The sequence below is a fragment of the Mesoplodon mirus genome, assembly GCF_964341445.2.
Source record: "Mesoplodon mirus genome assembly, chromosome: 5".
Classification (NCBI taxonomy): domain Eukaryota; kingdom Metazoa; phylum Chordata; class Mammalia; order Artiodactyla; family Ziphiidae; genus Mesoplodon; species Mesoplodon mirus.
In genome coordinates, this window is record NC_138980.1 from 46420191 (window position 1) to 46438223 (window position 18033).

Genomic DNA, 18033 nt, shown 5'->3' on the forward strand with positions numbered 1-18033 from the left:
CCTAAATAATAACTGGTTTCTTTGATACTAGCATTCTGGGCAATATTCTGTAGAGATGTTGAAACGGGTAGAGGGCTGCTTGCAGCTTGCCTTTCAATTCCATGGGGAGCTGAAGTGGGGTCACTTGGTTGTCTGGGCCCTCCCTCCTCAGATGTGGTCGGCTCGCTTGGCCCAGTAGGTTCAGCAGACGTGGTTGGTCAAATTGTGAGAGGGACTGGCTTGCTGCAGTACCTCTTCTCGTTCTGGTGTTATCATCACCCAGAGCACAGGGCAGGGAAAGGTAGTAGAATAACTCCCAGGGAGCCAAGTACATGGAGGTGGCCTGGATGGAGAGAGGGAGTATGGGTGCAGCTTTGCCTCTGGCTGCCTCTGCACACCCCCTCACACCTGCCCGCCTTGTTGTGGCCACACTGCACTCGCCTTTGTTCTTTTGTACCCCTGTTCCTCTCCTTTTTCCTTTGAGAGCTTTCCATTTGCCCACATTCCTACCAAATGGTTCTGGAAACTCAACTTGTATCTTTTAACTGAACCTCGGGAGCAAACAGGATAAATGTGTTAATTTTTTCCCTTTCTTCGAAGCATCAAGGACTAATTGTCTTTAAATTGCCCTCTGCTGTTTGCCAAATCCCACACACTGACCTGGGCGAGGGAATTGGAATTAGATGATTGTTGGCAGTTGACCCAGACGTGGGTTTACAAGTTAGAGCTGCATGGGTATAGGATCCTCGGCCTCTGCCAGGCGTCCGGTTTCAAGAAGGAGGGACACACCAGTGTGACCTTCTCCTTGCTTGAAGCTGGCCGGTACTATCTGTCCATTGAATACCCATCATATGCAATCAGGGGAAGAGTCGGGAGTGGGGGAGCTGCGGGTCTGGGTCACGAACCAACTGAGTAAAGGGCATGGGAACGAAAGAAGGGTCTCACCAAATCTGCACCTCAGAGGTCACTCTCATCATTGACCACAATCAGGAGTAGAGGCAGCGAGCCCATCACTGGGGGGAGGCTCTTGGGAGAGCTTGCTGCACCAGTTTCCAGCTGGGCTAATGGGCTGGGCCCTGCAGGGTCCGCAGATGAGGTGACCTTCCCAGAGCAAATGCAAAGAATGGGGAGAGAAGGAGCTGGGGGTTGGAATCCAAGGGGGGCCCACAGCTCTCATAGCACTGGAGGGAGGCGGGAGGCCAGGAGAATCACCCGCAGAGAGCAGCCCCCCAAGTTTCTACGTCAGAGACTATAGGGAGGTCAAACAGATGAGGATTCCAACCTGACCCTACTGTTGGCCTTTAGGAGGGCATTGGTGACCTTAGGAAGATGTGACGCAGAAGTAGAAACCAGATTCGCGACGGTGTGAATAAGAAGGTGAGGATGTGAAGCCATCATTTCAAGAAACTTGGCTTTGAAGGGAAAGAGCGGCAGGGCCAGACGGAGGAGGGGTTGGTTTGTTACAGGAAGATGCAGAGGGTGCAGAGGCAAGGAGAGCTGAGAGGGTGAAAACTAAGGGGAACTGGGGGGCTTGTGATCCTGAGAAGGCAGCATCCCAGCCAGCAGGACAGACACGGGTGGGTAGTCTGTTAGGCCAAGGGGTTTGGGAGTTTGAGGTCATTCTCTGAAGTGGAGGCCAGGCTCCCCAGGGGCCACAGTGTGACTAGATGTCACCCTCAGCAGCTCTGATGTAGGAAGAAGAGAGGTGGGAGAGCTAGGGGCTAACCCTGAGGGGTGGGGCAGGGCTGTTTGGTTGGGAGCAATGTCATACTAATGCCCAGTTTTCCAGGGACACCCCCTTCTCTGGGAAATATTAATAGGGCCACCTCAAAAAAGGGTTCATTCTTTTCCTGTTTTCTGATGCCTTCTAGATCTTTACCTGTGTTTTGGCCCCTGTTCCTTGCTGGGCTTCTTATTAGAATGCTTGTGCCTCTTTAATTCAGAACACATGTACAATTGGATTGTCATGCCCCTAAACCCGTCTCCCTTTCAGTCTTCTCAGCCCCCATCCTCTTTTGTCATCGTCTCACCTCCTCCTTCCTGCTCTGTCCTCAACCACTATCCTGTTGGGCCTTGAACCACTTTTGACACACTGAGGCCAATTCAAGCACCTGACACCATTCTAAGTAGACCTTTGGCCGTGGAATAAAATCTAAATTTCCCCTGGGGCAGATATATTTGGACTTGGTTCTCTTGGGAAAGGTGGTCAGAGCAAATGTAACGTAGAAAGTCTGGTTCAGTCACCCCTTGAGGCTGGGCAGGGCAGTGATCTTCGCCAGCCCTATGTGTTATGCCAGTGGCTTCTGTTCCTTTCTCATGGGTGTCAGAGCAACTCAGAACCTCACACCGCTTGCTCACCTTTTCAGTATTGTCCACCACTGTTCCTGGGCAGGACCTCGGTGCTTGCTAAAGCATAGGTCTGCCCCTCTGCTGTCAGGCTTCCTCTTGGACTTGGTTCTGATAACTTCACCTGAGTCTAATTGTGGGAGCTTCAGAGAATGTGGTTCTCAGTGGGGCCGGCTGGCTGTATGCAGGTCCCCCTTCTTGCCTGGCTCTCTGTGGTCCTTCCACCTAGAAACCTGGGCACTGTCTGATCTGTCCCCAAATTCCTCCTGTGGTTGATTTTAAAAATAAGCATTTGGTTTTAGAATAGGTTTAGATTTAGAAAAAGTTATGATGGTAGAAAAGAGTTTGATTAGAAGGGCTTTAGGACATCTACACCTGCCATCTGGCTTCTTCTGTTCAGCACTTGTAGAGTAAGATCCGAAGGTTTGAGGAGCGGGTCTGCTGCCGGGTGGGAGGTCGGGGGGCAGGGGGCAAGGGGGGCGTTGTGTGGTGCTTTTTGTTTTGTTTTTACTAAGGATTGTGAGGGCTATCCATTCGATTCCTCCTCTGGCACTTAACCTGGTTAGTTGTTGAACTGTATCCAGATACGAGTGGGTCCTTAGAGGTAGACTGTGCAGGTAAAAGAAATGGAAGTGCGATGAACTGAAGGTAGAGGCTTTTGCTCCTTGGTTCTTTAGTGTGACAGGAAGCAAGGGATCCAGTTGTTATGGGTGGGCTTGAATGCTGGTTCTGTAGGATTTTGCATTTTATTGATGTGGAAAATTTGAAGCAGGGAGAAAGTAGAAGTTACCATGGGTTATTTTACCAGATAAGAACCGGTTGTATGCTTTCCGCATTACTTACTAAAAATGAAAGGATATTTTAACATCAAAAAAAATAGAGGAAAACATAGATCTCAGTAAAGACAGCCTAGCCTGTTCCCAGACAGGACAGTTGGCAAACTTGCACATTTTTTCTCTAAATTGCCACCCAGCTTTTAGTAATCCTTCCCTGATCCACTTTATCTTGGGGTCCCCATGAGATGGCTCACTGATATCATGGAAGAGCTTAGATCTGCATGTCTGTAGAGTGACCTGGAGTGACATCCACAGGCCTACCTGTGAGTACTGCATGGCTGCAGAGGTGACACTGGCCTTTTGCTCTCTCTGCTCTCCAGGATTACTATAAGATCATTAAAACACCTATGGATATGGGAACAATAAAGAAGCGCTTGGAAAACAACTATTACTGGAATGCTCAGGAATGTATCCAGGACTTCAACACTATGTTTACAAATTGTTACATCTACAACAAGGTGAGATGTGGGGGCTGATGGAGAAGGAGAAGGTAAAGGAGGAGGTGGGCGTGTCTGGAACCCATTGGACAGCGGTGCTCGGTGCAGGTGGGATCAGAGTCCAACAAGAGGAGACCATTGGCGACGGAGGTGAATGGGACCGCTGGTTTTGCCTGTGACTGGGTGTGTTTGTTTTGAGGCCAAAAACATTTTGGTCGTGTCTCCAAGCTGTCCTCGTTAGCTGGAAGCATGTGCTTCTGATACCCTTGGGACTTTGGTTCTTGAGCATGTCTAGTAGAGAAGGTGTGAAAAGGACAGTGACGACGCATTAAGAAGTCTGTTTGGATGACACAAATTGTCAGGAAGGAGCCTACCAAGATATAGTTGTACAAAGGTGTGCTCAAAGAGAAACGGAAAATGTGAGAGAGGGTACAGTGGGGCCCACCCGCCGCATCTGGAACTCTGGACATGACCATTGACAGCTAATGGCCATAGAATCAAGGGTCCCCTTGCAGGGTCTTACATGTAGACATAAATATCACTTAACCCAGTAGCCAAACCATTCAGCTCGATTGTGCCTTGAAGCCAGATCATTTGTTTAAAGTCTCAGCTCTCACCACTAGCTTTAAGGGAAATGTGGACAGATGAGGTTCTCCATTTAGAGCTGAGTGGGAACAGCATGTGGCAGAGCGGGGACCCATAAGGCAGTGTGAAGTAGGCATTTCCCCAAGCCCCAGTGAGCTGCTTTGGGAATATACTAGGGAACATTATTGGAGCCCTGCTCGTGTATCAGTGGCAAGAAATCCTGTGTAATTCACATAATTCTAGTGAAGTTGCATTATGTCGAAGGAGGCTCTAGTGCAAGGCGGGGGGGCCTGTGTGTGATTGGCAGTGCTTGATAGATCCTTAAGGCATTGGGATGGTTTCTCAAGCCAGAGGTTAAAAGACTAGAGAGGCAGCAGACCTGCAGGCGTATGAAGCTTCCATGATGCCAGGTAGGATAGCTGTGTTTTGGCCCTTCGGGGTTTAGATTGGGGAAGGACCCTGAATATGATGCTCCACACTTTGGGGCATAAGGTGGGGAGCTCTTGTTCTGTCTAGAAAGGTGGGGAGGGCTTTCCAACCCTCACCCCATGTGTCTCTTCTTTTAGCCTGGAGATGACATAGTCTTAATGGCAGAAGCTCTGGAGAAGCTCTTCTTGCAAAAAATCAACGAACTGCCCACTGAAGAAACTGAGATCATGATAGTCCAGGCAAAAGGAAGAGGACGTGGGAGGAAAGAAGCAGGTAGGGTACCTTCCGTGTCCCCAACACTATTAGCTTCACACTGAAATAGCCTGTGGCAAAGTGGGGACCCATAAAGCAGTGTGAAATGGGCATTTCCGCAAGCCCCAGTGAGCCGCTTTGGGGATATACTGGGGAACAGTAAAGCAGGGAAATTGGCTTTATTTCTCCCTAGTCTTTGCCAGCCTTCTCCAGTTTCACTGGGAGACTGGGAGTGGTGGGAAGACAACTATATTATACACTCCCTGCCTTGTTGCTGTTTGGGTATGGTGAGGCCAGGTTCATCAGGGGAACCAGCCCAGAAGGTCATATGACCATGTGACCCTCCAGCAAAGTAGAAAAAATTGGGCCTAGCCTTTTTTTTTAATTTTTTTTTTTGATGGACTTCAGTTAAAAAGCAAGTATAACTTTCTCAAAGCATTTTTAAATTATTTGAATTCTTCATCCCACCAGTGCTATAGTCAGTCTTTGTTTTTCATTTTAGATAAATTAACCTGATCAAGGGCAGTTTTAATTAATACTCCAGTCCTAGAGCCTTAAGGTTTGTTATTTGAATTATTTATTAATACACTTGTGTTGGAGCCATGTCTGCTATTTGATAGTCTTCTGAAGTCAAGCCCTCTTTGTCTATCTTAGCACCTACCCCTGCCCCCCAGCCTGACACAGGATTCCGAAGGCCAGCTGGTAGGGAGTAGCCTACTCATGAAATGTTTCTGTCTAGGAAAAGTTTAAACAGCTGCCTTCTGTATCTTGCCATCCGCAGCTCCGTGCTGCAGAAAGGTGATGTTTGCAAGGTAGCCTGTGCTGTGAGTTGTTTGCTTCTCTAAGGAGTGGGCTTTCACGTGACTTCCTATCCCACGTGGACGTAGTGGCTTCATGGGAGCAGAGGGGGTTGGCTAGATCCCCTGCAGTGCTGAGGGGTAGCCAAGGAGAGCTGGTCTTGAGGGTCACCCCTTAGCCATGGAACCTGCCCAGAGGCGTCCAGTATCCTTACGACCAAGGAGCCCCATCCTCCCTGCCTGGGACAAGGGGTTTGGTCTTTACATGGGGTGGATGTAGGGCCTCCTGTGTTTCGGCTCACCCACACAACTGCAGGGAGGCAGTCTGAGCCGGTCATGAAGGACAGCAGCCGTCCAGCCTCCCCCTGTGATTCAGAGAGGTGGGGGTAGCCAATTTCCAGAAACCTTGGCCAGGGCTGCCGATTCCGGCCCCCTGCCAGAAATGCTTACTCAGAAGGCAGTGTTTCTGGGAATGAGGACAGCTCTGCCTGAAAGCACCAAGGAGCATTTTTTTTTTGCTGTCACTGTCCTGGTGCTGACTCTCACCGTGTGTTTCCTGTTCCTTTGGCTCAAGCCTTCATGCTCGTGAAGGGGTCTCTGTGCCCGAGTCCCCAAGTCAGGACTTGGAGCCAGGACACCCCAGGAAGTGTGGAATGTGGTGTGCCACTGCTCTCAGAGCCCCCTGGGACAGGTGGACAGATTTGGCTGAGGTCCAAGGAATTTAGGCTGTTCTGTCTCTTAGACAAATAGTTACAGAGACACTGTGTGCCATGCCCACACCGATACGTGCTTGCCACGTGTGGCAGTGTCCCCACAAGGTCAGCCGGCATGCAGACATGGCATCTAACCACCTGTCCCTTTTATGATTGGTAGGGACAGCAAAACCTGGCGTCTCTACGGTACCAAACACAACGCAAGCATCGACTCCTCCGCAGACCCAGACCCCTCAGCAGAATCCTCCACCCGTGCAGGCCACACCTCACCCCTTCCCCGCTGTCACCCCAGACCTCATCGTCCAGACCCCTGTCATGACAGTGGTGCCTCCCCAGCCACTGCAGACGCCCCCGCCGGTGCCCCCCCAGCCACTGCCCCCGCCCGCACCAGCCCCCCAGCCTGTGCAGAGCCACCCGCCCATCATCGCGGCCACCCCACAGCCTGTGAAGGTGAGCGTCCTGTGCGTGTGTGTGGCCCAGCCTGACCACTGGCTGGCTCCGGTCACCTCAGCTAGATGACCCTTGCTTCCCCTTCCACTCCATTGTAGTGAGGCTTACAGAAGACAGTCACCTATCCTTGCTGATGCTTCTGGCTCCCAGGGCACTTCTGGGTATTTAGGACCTGGGGGGATCAAGCTGTGTTTAAATCAGCACAGCCTGAAAGCTGCTGTCTTGCTGACCCACAGATCCCGTAATTGAGTAACACCTCCCAGGGGGTTGCTGCCCCCCTTCCTGTTTCTAATTTAGACTGCATATTTGCAGATGCTGTCTAAATAGTCTCTGAAATGTGCCTCCCATGGGTGGCCAGAGTGACAGAGGTTGGCTCTGGGAGAGGTCCCTGGCATGTAGGAAACTGCTTTCAGAAGTCTCTTTGGCCTCTGGTGAGCAGATCCCACACTTAGTTGTGTGCTTTCTCCTGCCACTGGCAGGGTCCTGTCCCAGCTGCAGAACAGAGTGGTGGGACAGGGTTTCCCTGTCTTCAGTCCTTCACCTGTGGAATTTACCTTTGGGCCCTGTTCCCTGTGAGTGTTGAGACCCTAGAAAGGACCTGGCTTCAGGAGTGACCCTGAGGGCCCGCTGTGCCGGCCGCTGCCTCTGACCGTGCCTATCGCGCCTGTGCTCTCGGCAGACAAAGAAGGGGGTTAAGAGGAAAGCGGACACCACCACCCCCACCACCATCGACCCCATTCACGAGCCACCCTCACTGCCCCCGGAGCCCAAGACCACCAAGCTGGTGGGCCCCCGGCGGGAGAGCAGCCGGCCTGTTAAGCCCCCGAAGAAGGATGTGCCCGACTCGCAGCAGCACCCAGCGGCAGATAAAAGCAGCAAGGTCTCGGAGCAGCTCAAGTGCTGTAGTGGCATTCTCAAGGAGATGTTTGCCAAGAAGCACGCAGCTTACGCCTGGCCTTTCTACAAGCCCGTGGATGTGGAGGCGCTGGGCCTGCATGACTACTGTGACATCATCAAGCACCCCATGGACATGAGCACAATCAAGGTTAGTGGGTGTGCCCCTGGAGCTGGGGAACGGGCTCCCTGGGACAAGGAAGGCCAGCACCTCTGAGGCCTGTCCAAGAGGAGGGCCCAGTCTTAGTAGCTGTCTAGGCTCTTCTCACCAGCCCAGGGAAGCCCAGTGCCCCCTGCTGGAGATTATGGGGACATCATCTGAGATCATGTGGTCATTTTGGTCACAGACAGCAATGCTGCCCTTTCCCTCATCTTGAGGATGAGCCCTCTTGTGGCCCTGAGGCCCAGTGCCTATAGATACCTTCACACGGTAGATGCTTCTGGAGCGTTTGGGGAGCGGTGACTTTGCCAGGCTCTGTCATGGAGAAGGCCTTGGTGTCTCTTAGTAAGAGGCACACAAGTGCTGGCATTTTCACTGTAGTATTTTGAGGCCTTTTTGGTTTTGTTTATTCGAAGCCTTTTGGCACTTTTCTCCTTCTGAGAGTGGAGTAAGCCTGCCCAAACGTGGGATGGGCAGAGCAGGGGACATTGCTGTGTTTCTTTTGACCAGTGCCCTGTCCGATGTCACAAGGACAAGTACAGGCCAGGTCAGAACTGGGCCCAGCCCTCCCTTTGCAGTTCTGGCTTAAGCACTACCTCTGTGGCTTCTCTGTCCACTTGCCTTTTAGCCAGGCACAGTGGGTGGGTTTGGATGCTAGCAGGGCAGTTCCTGGCCCTGGGACTTGCTGTTGGAGTATCTCCTTGTCTACCTGGTGCTGAGAACTGGGGTGATAACCTCTCCCCACTATGATCTGGGTTAAACCCAGAGCCATTGAGAAGTTGAATTGCTCCTTCCTACAGGCAGCCCTCCTTGCTGCCACCTCCCCATTGGAGCAGGGGCAGCCATGGCTAACCAGGACCCGTCCTGTCTTTCTAGTCTAAACTAGAGGCCCGTGAGTACCGTGATGCTCAGGAATTTGGTGCCGATGTCCGATTGATGTTCTCCAACTGCTACAAATACAACCCTCCTGACCATGAGGTGGTGGCCATGGCCCGCAAGCTCCAGGTGAGGCTCTGGGGGAGATGCGGGTGTGGCATCCTGCAGAGGAGCAGGCTGGCTGGGGTCCTGGGTGGGCCAGGCCACTATGGGCCTTGGCAGATTTTGTCACTTGCTTTGGTATAATGCCATGTTGCTTTGGAAAAGAGTGGACTAAAGTCAGGATAACACATAAATTTTACATTAGGATTATTTCCTTATAATTAAAGCAGGGTGGTTGGTTATGGTCTTGAGCATTTTGGATTTTGGGGTGTTGCACTGAAAGCCCCCCACCCCCCTGCATTCGGTTGTCCTTGGCTGGAAGAGTGCGCATCCTGTGCATGGCCCAACCTCTTCTCCAAAACAGACCTGTCTCAAGTCGGCGAGGGACACTCTTGCCAGGTAGACAGTTTGTCATAGTTGTGAGCTGAAATAACTGCCCAACTGTGGGCATTTCTTCACCAGAGCCTTGAAAGCCTTTGTTTGCCTTCCTGCTTCAGGGCGGCTGCTTCTAGATGTTCTGTGTGGCCATGATGCACTAATGGGTGGGATTCGTGACCCCTTCAAGTTGATTCTGGGTGATGTACGCTGTGGAGTGCACACATGGGTGGAAGGGAGGGGCAGATTACAGCATAAATATGTGAACTAACTCCACTTTTTTCTATTTAAAAAAGAAAAAAAAGGAAAAGCATATACCCAAATTTAAACAGAGACATATCTTTGGGTAGAACGATGAGGAGTTAAAAATTATGGAGAAAAAAGTCGATATTTAGTACTGTTATAATCTGTTTTATTATTATTATTATTTGAAATTACACATAATAAAAATTCCCAACCTCTTCTCCCCAAGGCCCCAGGTTGCACTTCTGCTTTCAGGGTCAGAGCAGACTGTGGGCTGGGCCACCTGCTGTCACAAGGTACAGGTCCAGTCTGCACATCCTGCATCAGGCCCTCTCCTGGCATCTGGGTGGGGCTTTCTCAAACCAGGCTTTCTCAGCCATCTGTGAAATGCTTCCAGAAGCGAGGCTTGCAAAAGGCCTTTGGTGACCTGTGGGTTGGTGTCTATCAGAGGTCACCTGAGCCCTGCTTGCCCACCTGCCTCCCAGTTCTGTTAGCTCCACACGTTGTCATGCATTCACCAGCATAGTGTCTCCTGTGTCATCATGTTGGAGCCAAGGCATGGTCCCCTTTGTTCTCTCAGTGCAGCCTGTCTGGGTTAGCCTTTAGTGCCCTGAAACTCTAGGTGTTTAAAAAAAAAACCAACTTACTAACATGGACTTGGCTGTGGTTTTTTTTTTTTAAGTTTAATTTTATTTTTTTTCTGCTTTATAACAAATTTAATCAGTTATACATATACATATGTTCCCATATCCCCTCCCTTTTGCGTCTCCCTCCCACCCTCCCTATCCCACCCCTCCAGGCGGTCACAAAGCACCGAGCTGATCTCCCTGTGCTATGCGGCTGCTTCCCACTAGCTATCTACCTTATGTTTGGTAGTGTATATCTGTCCATGCCGCTCTTTCGCTTTGTCACAGCTTACCCTTCCCCCTCCCCATATCCTCAAGTCCATTCTCTAGGTCTGTGTCTTTATTCCTGTCTTACCCCTATGTTCTTCATGACATTTTTTTTTCTTAAATTCCATATATATGTGTCAGCATACAGTATTTGTCTTTCTCTTTCTGACTGACTTCACTCTGTATGACAGACTCTAGGTCCATCCACCTCATTACAAATAGCTCAGTTTCGTTTCTTTTTATGGCTGAGTAATATTCCATTGTATATATGTGCCACATCTTCTTTATCCATTCATCCGATGATGGACACTTAGGTTGTTTCCATCTCCGGGCTATTGTAAATAGGGCTGCTATGAACATTTTGGTACATGACTCTTTTTGAATTATGGTTTTCTCAGCCTGGCTATGGTTAAACACACACTCAGACTTGAAGGTTTGTATTTCTCCTGGCTGTTTATTAGTTTTATTTTATCTGAGGTTTTTTGTTTCGTTCTGTTTTATGTTTTTGGAAGGGGGACTCTCTTTAATTCAGTGCTATGTCATCTGCTTTCTTCACAAAGCTTCCTTTTTCAGTATTTACTTTTGCATTTCCCATTCTTGAAGCTGATCAGGGTTTATGACTTTTGTGCAATTCTCATATGTAGCCACTAGGTGGCAGTGGTGCCCAGAGAGAGAGAGAGAGAGAGAGAGAGAGAGAGAGGCGCACCCACCCCCTTTCCCCATTCTCTCTCTCTCTCTCTCTCTCTCTCTCTCTCTCTCTCTCTCTCTCTCTCTCTCTCTCTCTCTCTCTCCCCCCCTTCTCCTCCCTGGGGACTTGGATAGCATTTGCCCAGATTAATACCCATGCCCTTTATTTGCCCTCATGCAAACAGCTAAACCAAAACAAGTTCTCTGTCAGCACCAAAGATCACTATTTTAAGCGACTTTATTTAAAAAGAAGATATTCTCTGATACAATTTAGCTCTTCGTCTTCCTAATTTTTGTGCCTGTTTTAAGGGTTTTTTTGTTTCTTTTGCTTTTTTTTCCTTCTGGGAGTGGCTTGAGCGTGCCCAGACACGGGATTTGCTCATAGCAAGGGCACTGAGATGTTTGCCACAAAGCAGCCTCTTTTCTAAACATTGACTCCAGATACCAAGCTGGATGGGACAAGGTCCTTGCCCTTGAGGAGGGTTCACTTCAGGTGGGGGGAGGGGGCAGTGCGCAGTGGGCCACTCAGCATGGGGCTGCCTCTGCCCCCAGCTTGCTTTGTCCCTTGTAGGGTGGGTCTCCATGCTGTTGGAAGTAACATGCCGGGAGGCAGGTGGGGGTGCCTGATTCAGCCCAGTTGACGTGGCAGGCCCCCTGTGTGGACTTCTCCTCTAGAAGGCAGTTCCTGTATTTTGTAGCATTTTGAGCTGTGTTTTCTTCTTTCTTTCGAAGCTTTCTAGGATCAGCATAGTTTAGGCGGCAAGATTGCCCACTGGGGAGGAGGAGTAACAAACTCCCAGCCCTTGTTCGCCTCAGTAAGAGGTGGTGGAACCTACTGTCTCTTAGTTAGGCTGTGCCCAAAGACTGGGATTTACCCAGAAAGTTTTACGGGAAAGGATCCACTTTATATTCCTCTTCCAGCCTCTAAATTCTGGGCCTTTAGAAAACCCACATCCTGCCACCTGGCAGCTGTGGTCACATAGGTAGTCAGGAGCCCCTGGGCTCAGGGTTTCCTTGGGATCCTGAGCGTGGCTTGAGCTGAGGGCTGCTAGCCTAGCTGGTGGGCCCAGAGCCGCTGGTGGTACTGTCCTCTACTCTCTGTTCTGTTGTGAAGTGAGGAGTAATTTAGGAAGTTTTGCACCTGTGTGGATTACCAGAGTTTTATTTTGAGAGAAAGTGCAAATTCATGGTGGTACACAATTGTTTTTACGGCAAGGAAAAAAATTAAACTGAGAAAAGTGTGTTGGGGTCCTGCATTAGATCCCAGAGGTAGGAAGCTTTTGAAGCGTGTGTGAGAGTGTGTTTGTGTATCTGAGTGTTCACTCACGGCCGCATCTCCAGCATCTGGCACCTCATGCGCCTCCACGGCCTACATTCTACTCCCCACCTCTGTGCCCTGGTTATGCCCAGGTATGGCTAAGCCTCACAGCAGTATCCAGGCATGGCCAAAGAGGGGCCGACTGGGCAACACCTTCTCCTTGGGTCTCCACCTGTGCTCAGCTGCAGGCTGGTTTGCCTGGGAGTCTTCGGACACTGCAACCTCCCAGCACCTGAGCATCTCTATTTCACTAAAGGGGAAGCGGGGAGCTCCCTCCATGAATCTGATGTAGCCCAGAGTAGATGGCCCTGGTCAGCATTCCAGCGAGAGGAGATACTTACTCTCTGAAACCAGTGTTCTTTCTGATGTCGAGAATTGCGACCTGGCTCAGATTCTTGGAGTGGGGCGGAGGTAATGTCACACCAGGAGGAGCAGATGGGTTCATCTGAATGCGCTGCCAGCTCTGGTGCAGAAGCCCTGAGCCCCTGCTCCCCTGGTGGGTGCTGGTTGTTGGTGTTCACTGCTCCTTCCTGTCACTGTCCTCCCTCGTGACATACTTGCCCTGGGTGTATCTCATTGGGTTTTACCATCCTCTTGTCTGCCCCCATGCCTTTTTGACCTTTCTTTTGTACCGTCCTCCTTGGTGTCTGCAGCTGTTGTCCTCCTCTCATTCTTAGGTCTCAAGTTCCCCAAAGGCTCTTTGCCACCCCTTGCTGTTTCTACCTTAGCACTTAGGGCACTTTATAACTATTTGTGTTCACCCCTTGAGGGCAGGGAGCACATCATTCTTGTTTACCACAGAGCAGGTGCAAGTCTCAGCCACTTGGGAAGGTTTTCTGCAGCAGCCCTTAGCTCACTGGCACACAGGCCCGAGTGTGTTTCCCAGTATGTCCCCCACTTGGGCTGGTGCAGGTGGGAGGATGGTGGGTCATTCAGCTGGGCACAGCCAGGAGGCGGGCAACCCACCTGGCTTTTGTCTCATGCTCCTTGCTGTTTGGTCTTGGGGCTTTGAGAGGGCAGGGGCCAGAAGCAGCTGGGGAGGGGAAGAAGGCCTTAGGGCGGGTGCCACCCCCATTTCTACAACAGTCACAGCCTGTGCGGCAGGAACAGGGATGTCCTTGTGGTAAGGGTAGAGCTGTCTGGCAGCTGGCATGGGGGGCTAGGTTCACAGACCAGTGGCACGAGATAGCTTCCGCTTGGTAAAGTGTCACCTCCCAGCAGCACCAAGTGCTTGGCCCTGCTTGCCACCCTTCTCCCTTCTTGGGGTCTTGATGCCCTACCACCTTCTTAGACACATTTCTCTAAGAGCAGGCCTGGCTCTTCCAGATGCTCATGTGGGTCAGTCATGGACCTGAGCCTGCCCACATCCAGGGCACCGTGAGCAGAGAGGGTCTTGCTCACCTGGTGTGAAGCCCCCCCTCTCCCTGGCAGCTTGAGTGATAATGGTATCTGGTCATCCCTCCTGTTTGTCTTCTCTTTTGCTCTCAGATCTGCTCCATGATTTATTTCTGATTAAATTAGAAATTTTTTGCCTTTCTAGTACTTAAACTGAAAACCACTCAGGTAGCAGAGTTCAGGCAGCACCTTGCTGAGAGGAGAGAACCTGCCTTGGAGGAGGCCGAACCTGAGTAGTCTGGAGGGGAGGGGACAGTACCACAGTTGTGTGGATTGCCTTCCCTGCTGCCCAGATCACTCTTTTCCAGTTTCCTGGGGGCGGGGAAACCTGAAGTTGCATTCCAGAGACATCAAGAGAGTCTTCTAGGGTGGGCTCTGTCAGATACACTCAAGTTTGAAATAGCAGCCTTGGAGCTCGACCCCACAGCCCTTCTGGGCCATGCTGCTCTCTCAAACATAGATTCACACTTGAGGAAGGCCCCCCTTCTGTTACGTGAGTTGCGGTGTTAACTGACTTATTCCAGGCTTAAAGCAGGTCTCAGAATCCTACTGGAAAACCAGGTCTCAGGAGCTCCTGGGGTGGGATCCTATGCTCAGTCAGCCCAGGGTCTCTGCTCACGTTGCTTGCACCTCACAAGGCTGGCTCTCTCCCATAGCCTATCCTCAGCGCCCCATATCTCGTCTGTACCTTTCTCACATTTCTGGTGTACCCTGGAGATGCCTCAGGCAGTGGCATGGCCCTGCTCAGTTATGTGCCCACTACAGCGGGGACTTGATCTCCTCACTGGCTGTGGGCTCTGTGCTGGGCACACTTCCACCTTGGGACCTTTGTTCCCTCTGGAACTCTTAAAACTGCAGACCCCACCCGCTCCCTATGGGAATGTGAACTGTAAGACCCCTGTTCTGTTCACTGTTGTGTCCTGGTGCCCGGCCCACCGTCCAGAAGGCTCCCTTGAGATGTGCTGACTGAATGAGCATCAACCTGATAGGAGCCTCAGAGCACTCTTTCTGTGGGTCCTGTCCGGGCCTGCCATCTGTCAAGGATCCCCAGACTGATGTCCTCATTGGGCTGGCTATCTCCTGTGATGTGAGTCACCTGTCCTTACCCTCGGCTGTGTCTCCCAGGGAGTGGGTGCCAGGCCATGTCGGGAGCACCTTTCTCCCCAAAGTGAGATTTGAAAGAGGAGTGTTGAAAGAGTTATCAGGGGGCCCTTGCCAGCCCCTCACCTTAGTGATAAGGAAGGGGGTCACCATTGACTCAGCCCTCTTTGTTTCCTGTTGAGTCACCCCCAACAGCCAGGGATAGTGTGACGCTGGGCCACAGTCCAGGCGCCCCCAGAGCACCCAGCAGCCTTCACGGGCACAGCTTCCCCCTACCCCTCACTTCCAGGATGTGTTCGAGATGCGCTTTGCCAAGATGCCGGATGAACCCGAGGAGCCTGTGGTGGCTGTGTCCTCCCCAGCGGTGCCACCGCCCACCAAGGTTGTGGCCCCACCCTCATCCAGTGACAGCAGCAGCGATAGCTCCTCAGACAGTGACAGCTCCACTGATGACTCCGAGGAGGAGCGAGCCCAGCGGCTGGCCGAGCTCCAGGAGCAGGTGAGGACACAGGCAGCCCCATTTTCACACCACAACCCCCCGCCACCCCCTACCTCCCCTCAGCACGAGTTCCAGCACGAGCAGAATTCCCACTGGTCCCCTTGTGCCAGGTCAGGTGCATATTGTTCATACTTAAATGTACACTGTGGGTATGGAGATGGGGTGACGTGGCCGTTCCCTGGGCAGAGGTGAGGCTTTTGTATCCTTCTGGTATCTGGAAGGAGGAGGCCGAGCCAGCATGTACGTCTCTCCTGGGGCTTCCTGGATGCTCCTCTCTCTACAAGCTGGCCATTAGGCCTTTAGTGCCCACATGTGTCTATGCACTCCTTTTTTTTTTTTTTTAATATTTATTTATTTGGCTAAGCTGGGTCTAGTTGCGAGTGCGGGTTCTTTGTTGCGGCATGTGGGCTCTTTTAGTTGCCGCGTGCGGGCTCTAGTTCCCTGACCAGGGAATGAACCTGGGCCCCCTGCAATGGGAGCGCAGAGTCTTAACCACTGGACCACCAGGGAAGTCCCTGTCTATGCACTTTTGCCCAGCCTCTTTAGGGACCCTCTTCTTGGAACCAGCATGGTCATGGGGCTTGAGTGGCTCCTCTGACAAGGAGGACACTGGGCCACCCTGTGAGTTCAGGGTCTGGGTGGGCATGGGCACTTTGGATATCTAGTGAGACGGCAGGTCGTGGAGCTGAGGGCCAGAGACCAGGGTGACGGGAGTGTGTGTCTTGTTTGTCTGCTCCACAGCTCAAAGCCGTGCACGAGCAGCTTGCAGCCCTTTCACAGCCCCAGCAGAACAAACCAAAGAAAAAGGAGAAAGACAAAAAGGAGAAGAAAAAAGAAAAGCACAAAAAGAAAGAGGAAGTGGAGGAGAATAAGAAAAGCAAAGCCAAGGAACTTCCTCCCAAAAAGACCAAGAAAAATAATACCAGTAACAACAACACAAGGTCTGTGGGTCACCCCGACCCCCACCAGTGCCCCTAGTCCAGATGGGGACGGTGGGGAGGGAGGCTGCCTCTCTGCTCTTTTTTCTGGGATGGGCCTTTGAGGGAGAGAGGATAGCAGGTAGCATGGTGCAGGCGGCAAGACAAACCACGGCAGCCCCCCAGCTCACCACTTGTGGTCTCAACTGCAGCCATGTGCTCCCAGGAAGGCGCTGCCAGTGCCCCCTGTTTCCTGTGAAGACCACTGGGTGGGGGTGTGGAAGCCTCTCCAAGCCCTAAATGGAGGGATATGTGCCCACCTTCCCCCAGGGACGCATTCTTAATGGTGTCTGCATCACCCCTTCGTAGCAAGAAGGAGCCAGCACCCATGAAGAGCAAGCCCCCTCCCACATATGAGTCGGAGGAAGAAGACAAGTGCAAGCCCATGTCGTATGAGGAGAAGCGGCAGCTTAGCCTGGACATCAACAAGCTTCCTGGTGAGAAGCTGGGCCGCGTGGTGCACATCATTCAGTCGCGGGAGCCCTCACTCAAGAACTCCAACCCCGACGAGATCGAGATTGACTTCGAGACCCTGAAGCCATCCACCCTGCGTGAACTGGAGCGCTATGTCACCTCCTGTTTGCGGAAGAAAAGGAAACCTCAAGGTGCCCTTGGGCACCCTGGGGCGGTGGGGGGGGTGTTGCCAGTCCTGGGTGAGGGAGAGGGCTGGGTGGACGGGCCAGGCTGTACCCTTGCACCTCTGGTAGTGAGGCCCCTGTCGGCACCTGCAGGTAACTTTGCCTTCCAGTCTCGGCCCTCGTTCTCTGCAGGCCTGCTTTCTTTCCGATTATAAAATCTGCGTTCTTGACAGAAACCTCTGAAGGGTTGTGACATCAGACTCAGCCTTAGGCTTATTGGTGCCTTTGTTGATCTCTCTGGCTGTTGGCCATCTGCGGTCCACCTGCACCTAGGTGTCCTAAGCCTTGCTCTGAGCAGCAGCAGCTTTCGTCCTTAGCTTCCTGCCTCTGAGTCTTCCCCAGAAGCCACGCCCCTACGTCTTTGGGGTCTCTGGTCATGGGGGGTGTGGCTAGGAGGAAAGGCATTAAGTTGGCACTGTGCCTGCTTGCTGTCTTCTCTAGCTTGGTGTGACACCCCCCCTTCCCCACCCCCCAGGTCTTCCAAGCAGCTCTTTTGTGTTACCAGTGCCTTGTCTTGGCTCACAGCTTTTGCATTAGAACCAGTAGGACCTAGGATCCACATAAGGGCTTTGCACACAGCTTTAATTCCAGCCCGGACTGACTCCTGGGGTCCTTGGCACACACACACACCCCTTCCTCCGCCCAGGGTGCCACACAGTGACACTCGCCTCAGTCTGCACACTGAGGTACTGGGAGATCCCTTGGGGCTCTTTCCTTGTCTTGTTTTGTCTTTGACTGTCATGTCCCCTTTAGGTCCTCTTTACCCACTGTCAGAAAAGTAGCTGAGGGAGCATAATCCCAGCAGTCCCTTGTGTTAGAGAATTCCCTCCTGCCCTGGTCTCTTAATCCTTGATGAACCCTGTAAAAGGGTATTTTGAGAGATTGGAGGGACCTTGAAAGTCCATTGTAAGCCAAGTGTTCGGTTGGCATGCATGGTAGGCTAGCTGCTTACCATTGGGAAATGTGGGTCTGGCCGAGGTTCGGAAGGATTGCAGCCGGCCATTAGGAGCAGCCTTCTGGCTTGTGGGACTCAGGGCCGTGCCTGATTCTG

At 51.8% G+C, this 18033-nt stretch overlaps 1 protein-coding gene across 5 annotated transcripts in view; it reads left to right on the forward strand.

Moving 5' to 3' along the window:
• Positions 1–18033, forward strand: part of BRD4 (bromodomain containing 4) — an 81751-nt gene that overhangs the window by 47353 nt on the left and 16365 nt on the right. For 4 of the 5 annotated variants that reach the window (XM_082620837.1, XM_082620838.1, XM_082620841.1 and 1 more), the window contains 8 exons: positions 3482–3619; positions 4750–4885; positions 6535–6824; positions 7504–7869; positions 8755–8883; positions 15158–15367; positions 16109–16308; positions 16654–16949. In XM_082620837.1, coding sequence (XP_082476963.1) covers positions 3482–3619; positions 4750–4885; positions 6535–6824; positions 7504–7869; positions 8755–8883; positions 15158–15367; positions 16109–16308; positions 16654–16949 — 1765 coding nt within the window. Of the gene's footprint in view, positions 1–1284; positions 1357–3481; positions 3620–4749; positions 4886–6534; positions 6825–7503; positions 7870–8754; positions 8884–15157; positions 15368–16108; positions 16309–16653; positions 16950–18033 lie in introns of all 5 variants that reach the window. The other variant, XM_082620839.1, reaches the window with a different exon arrangement.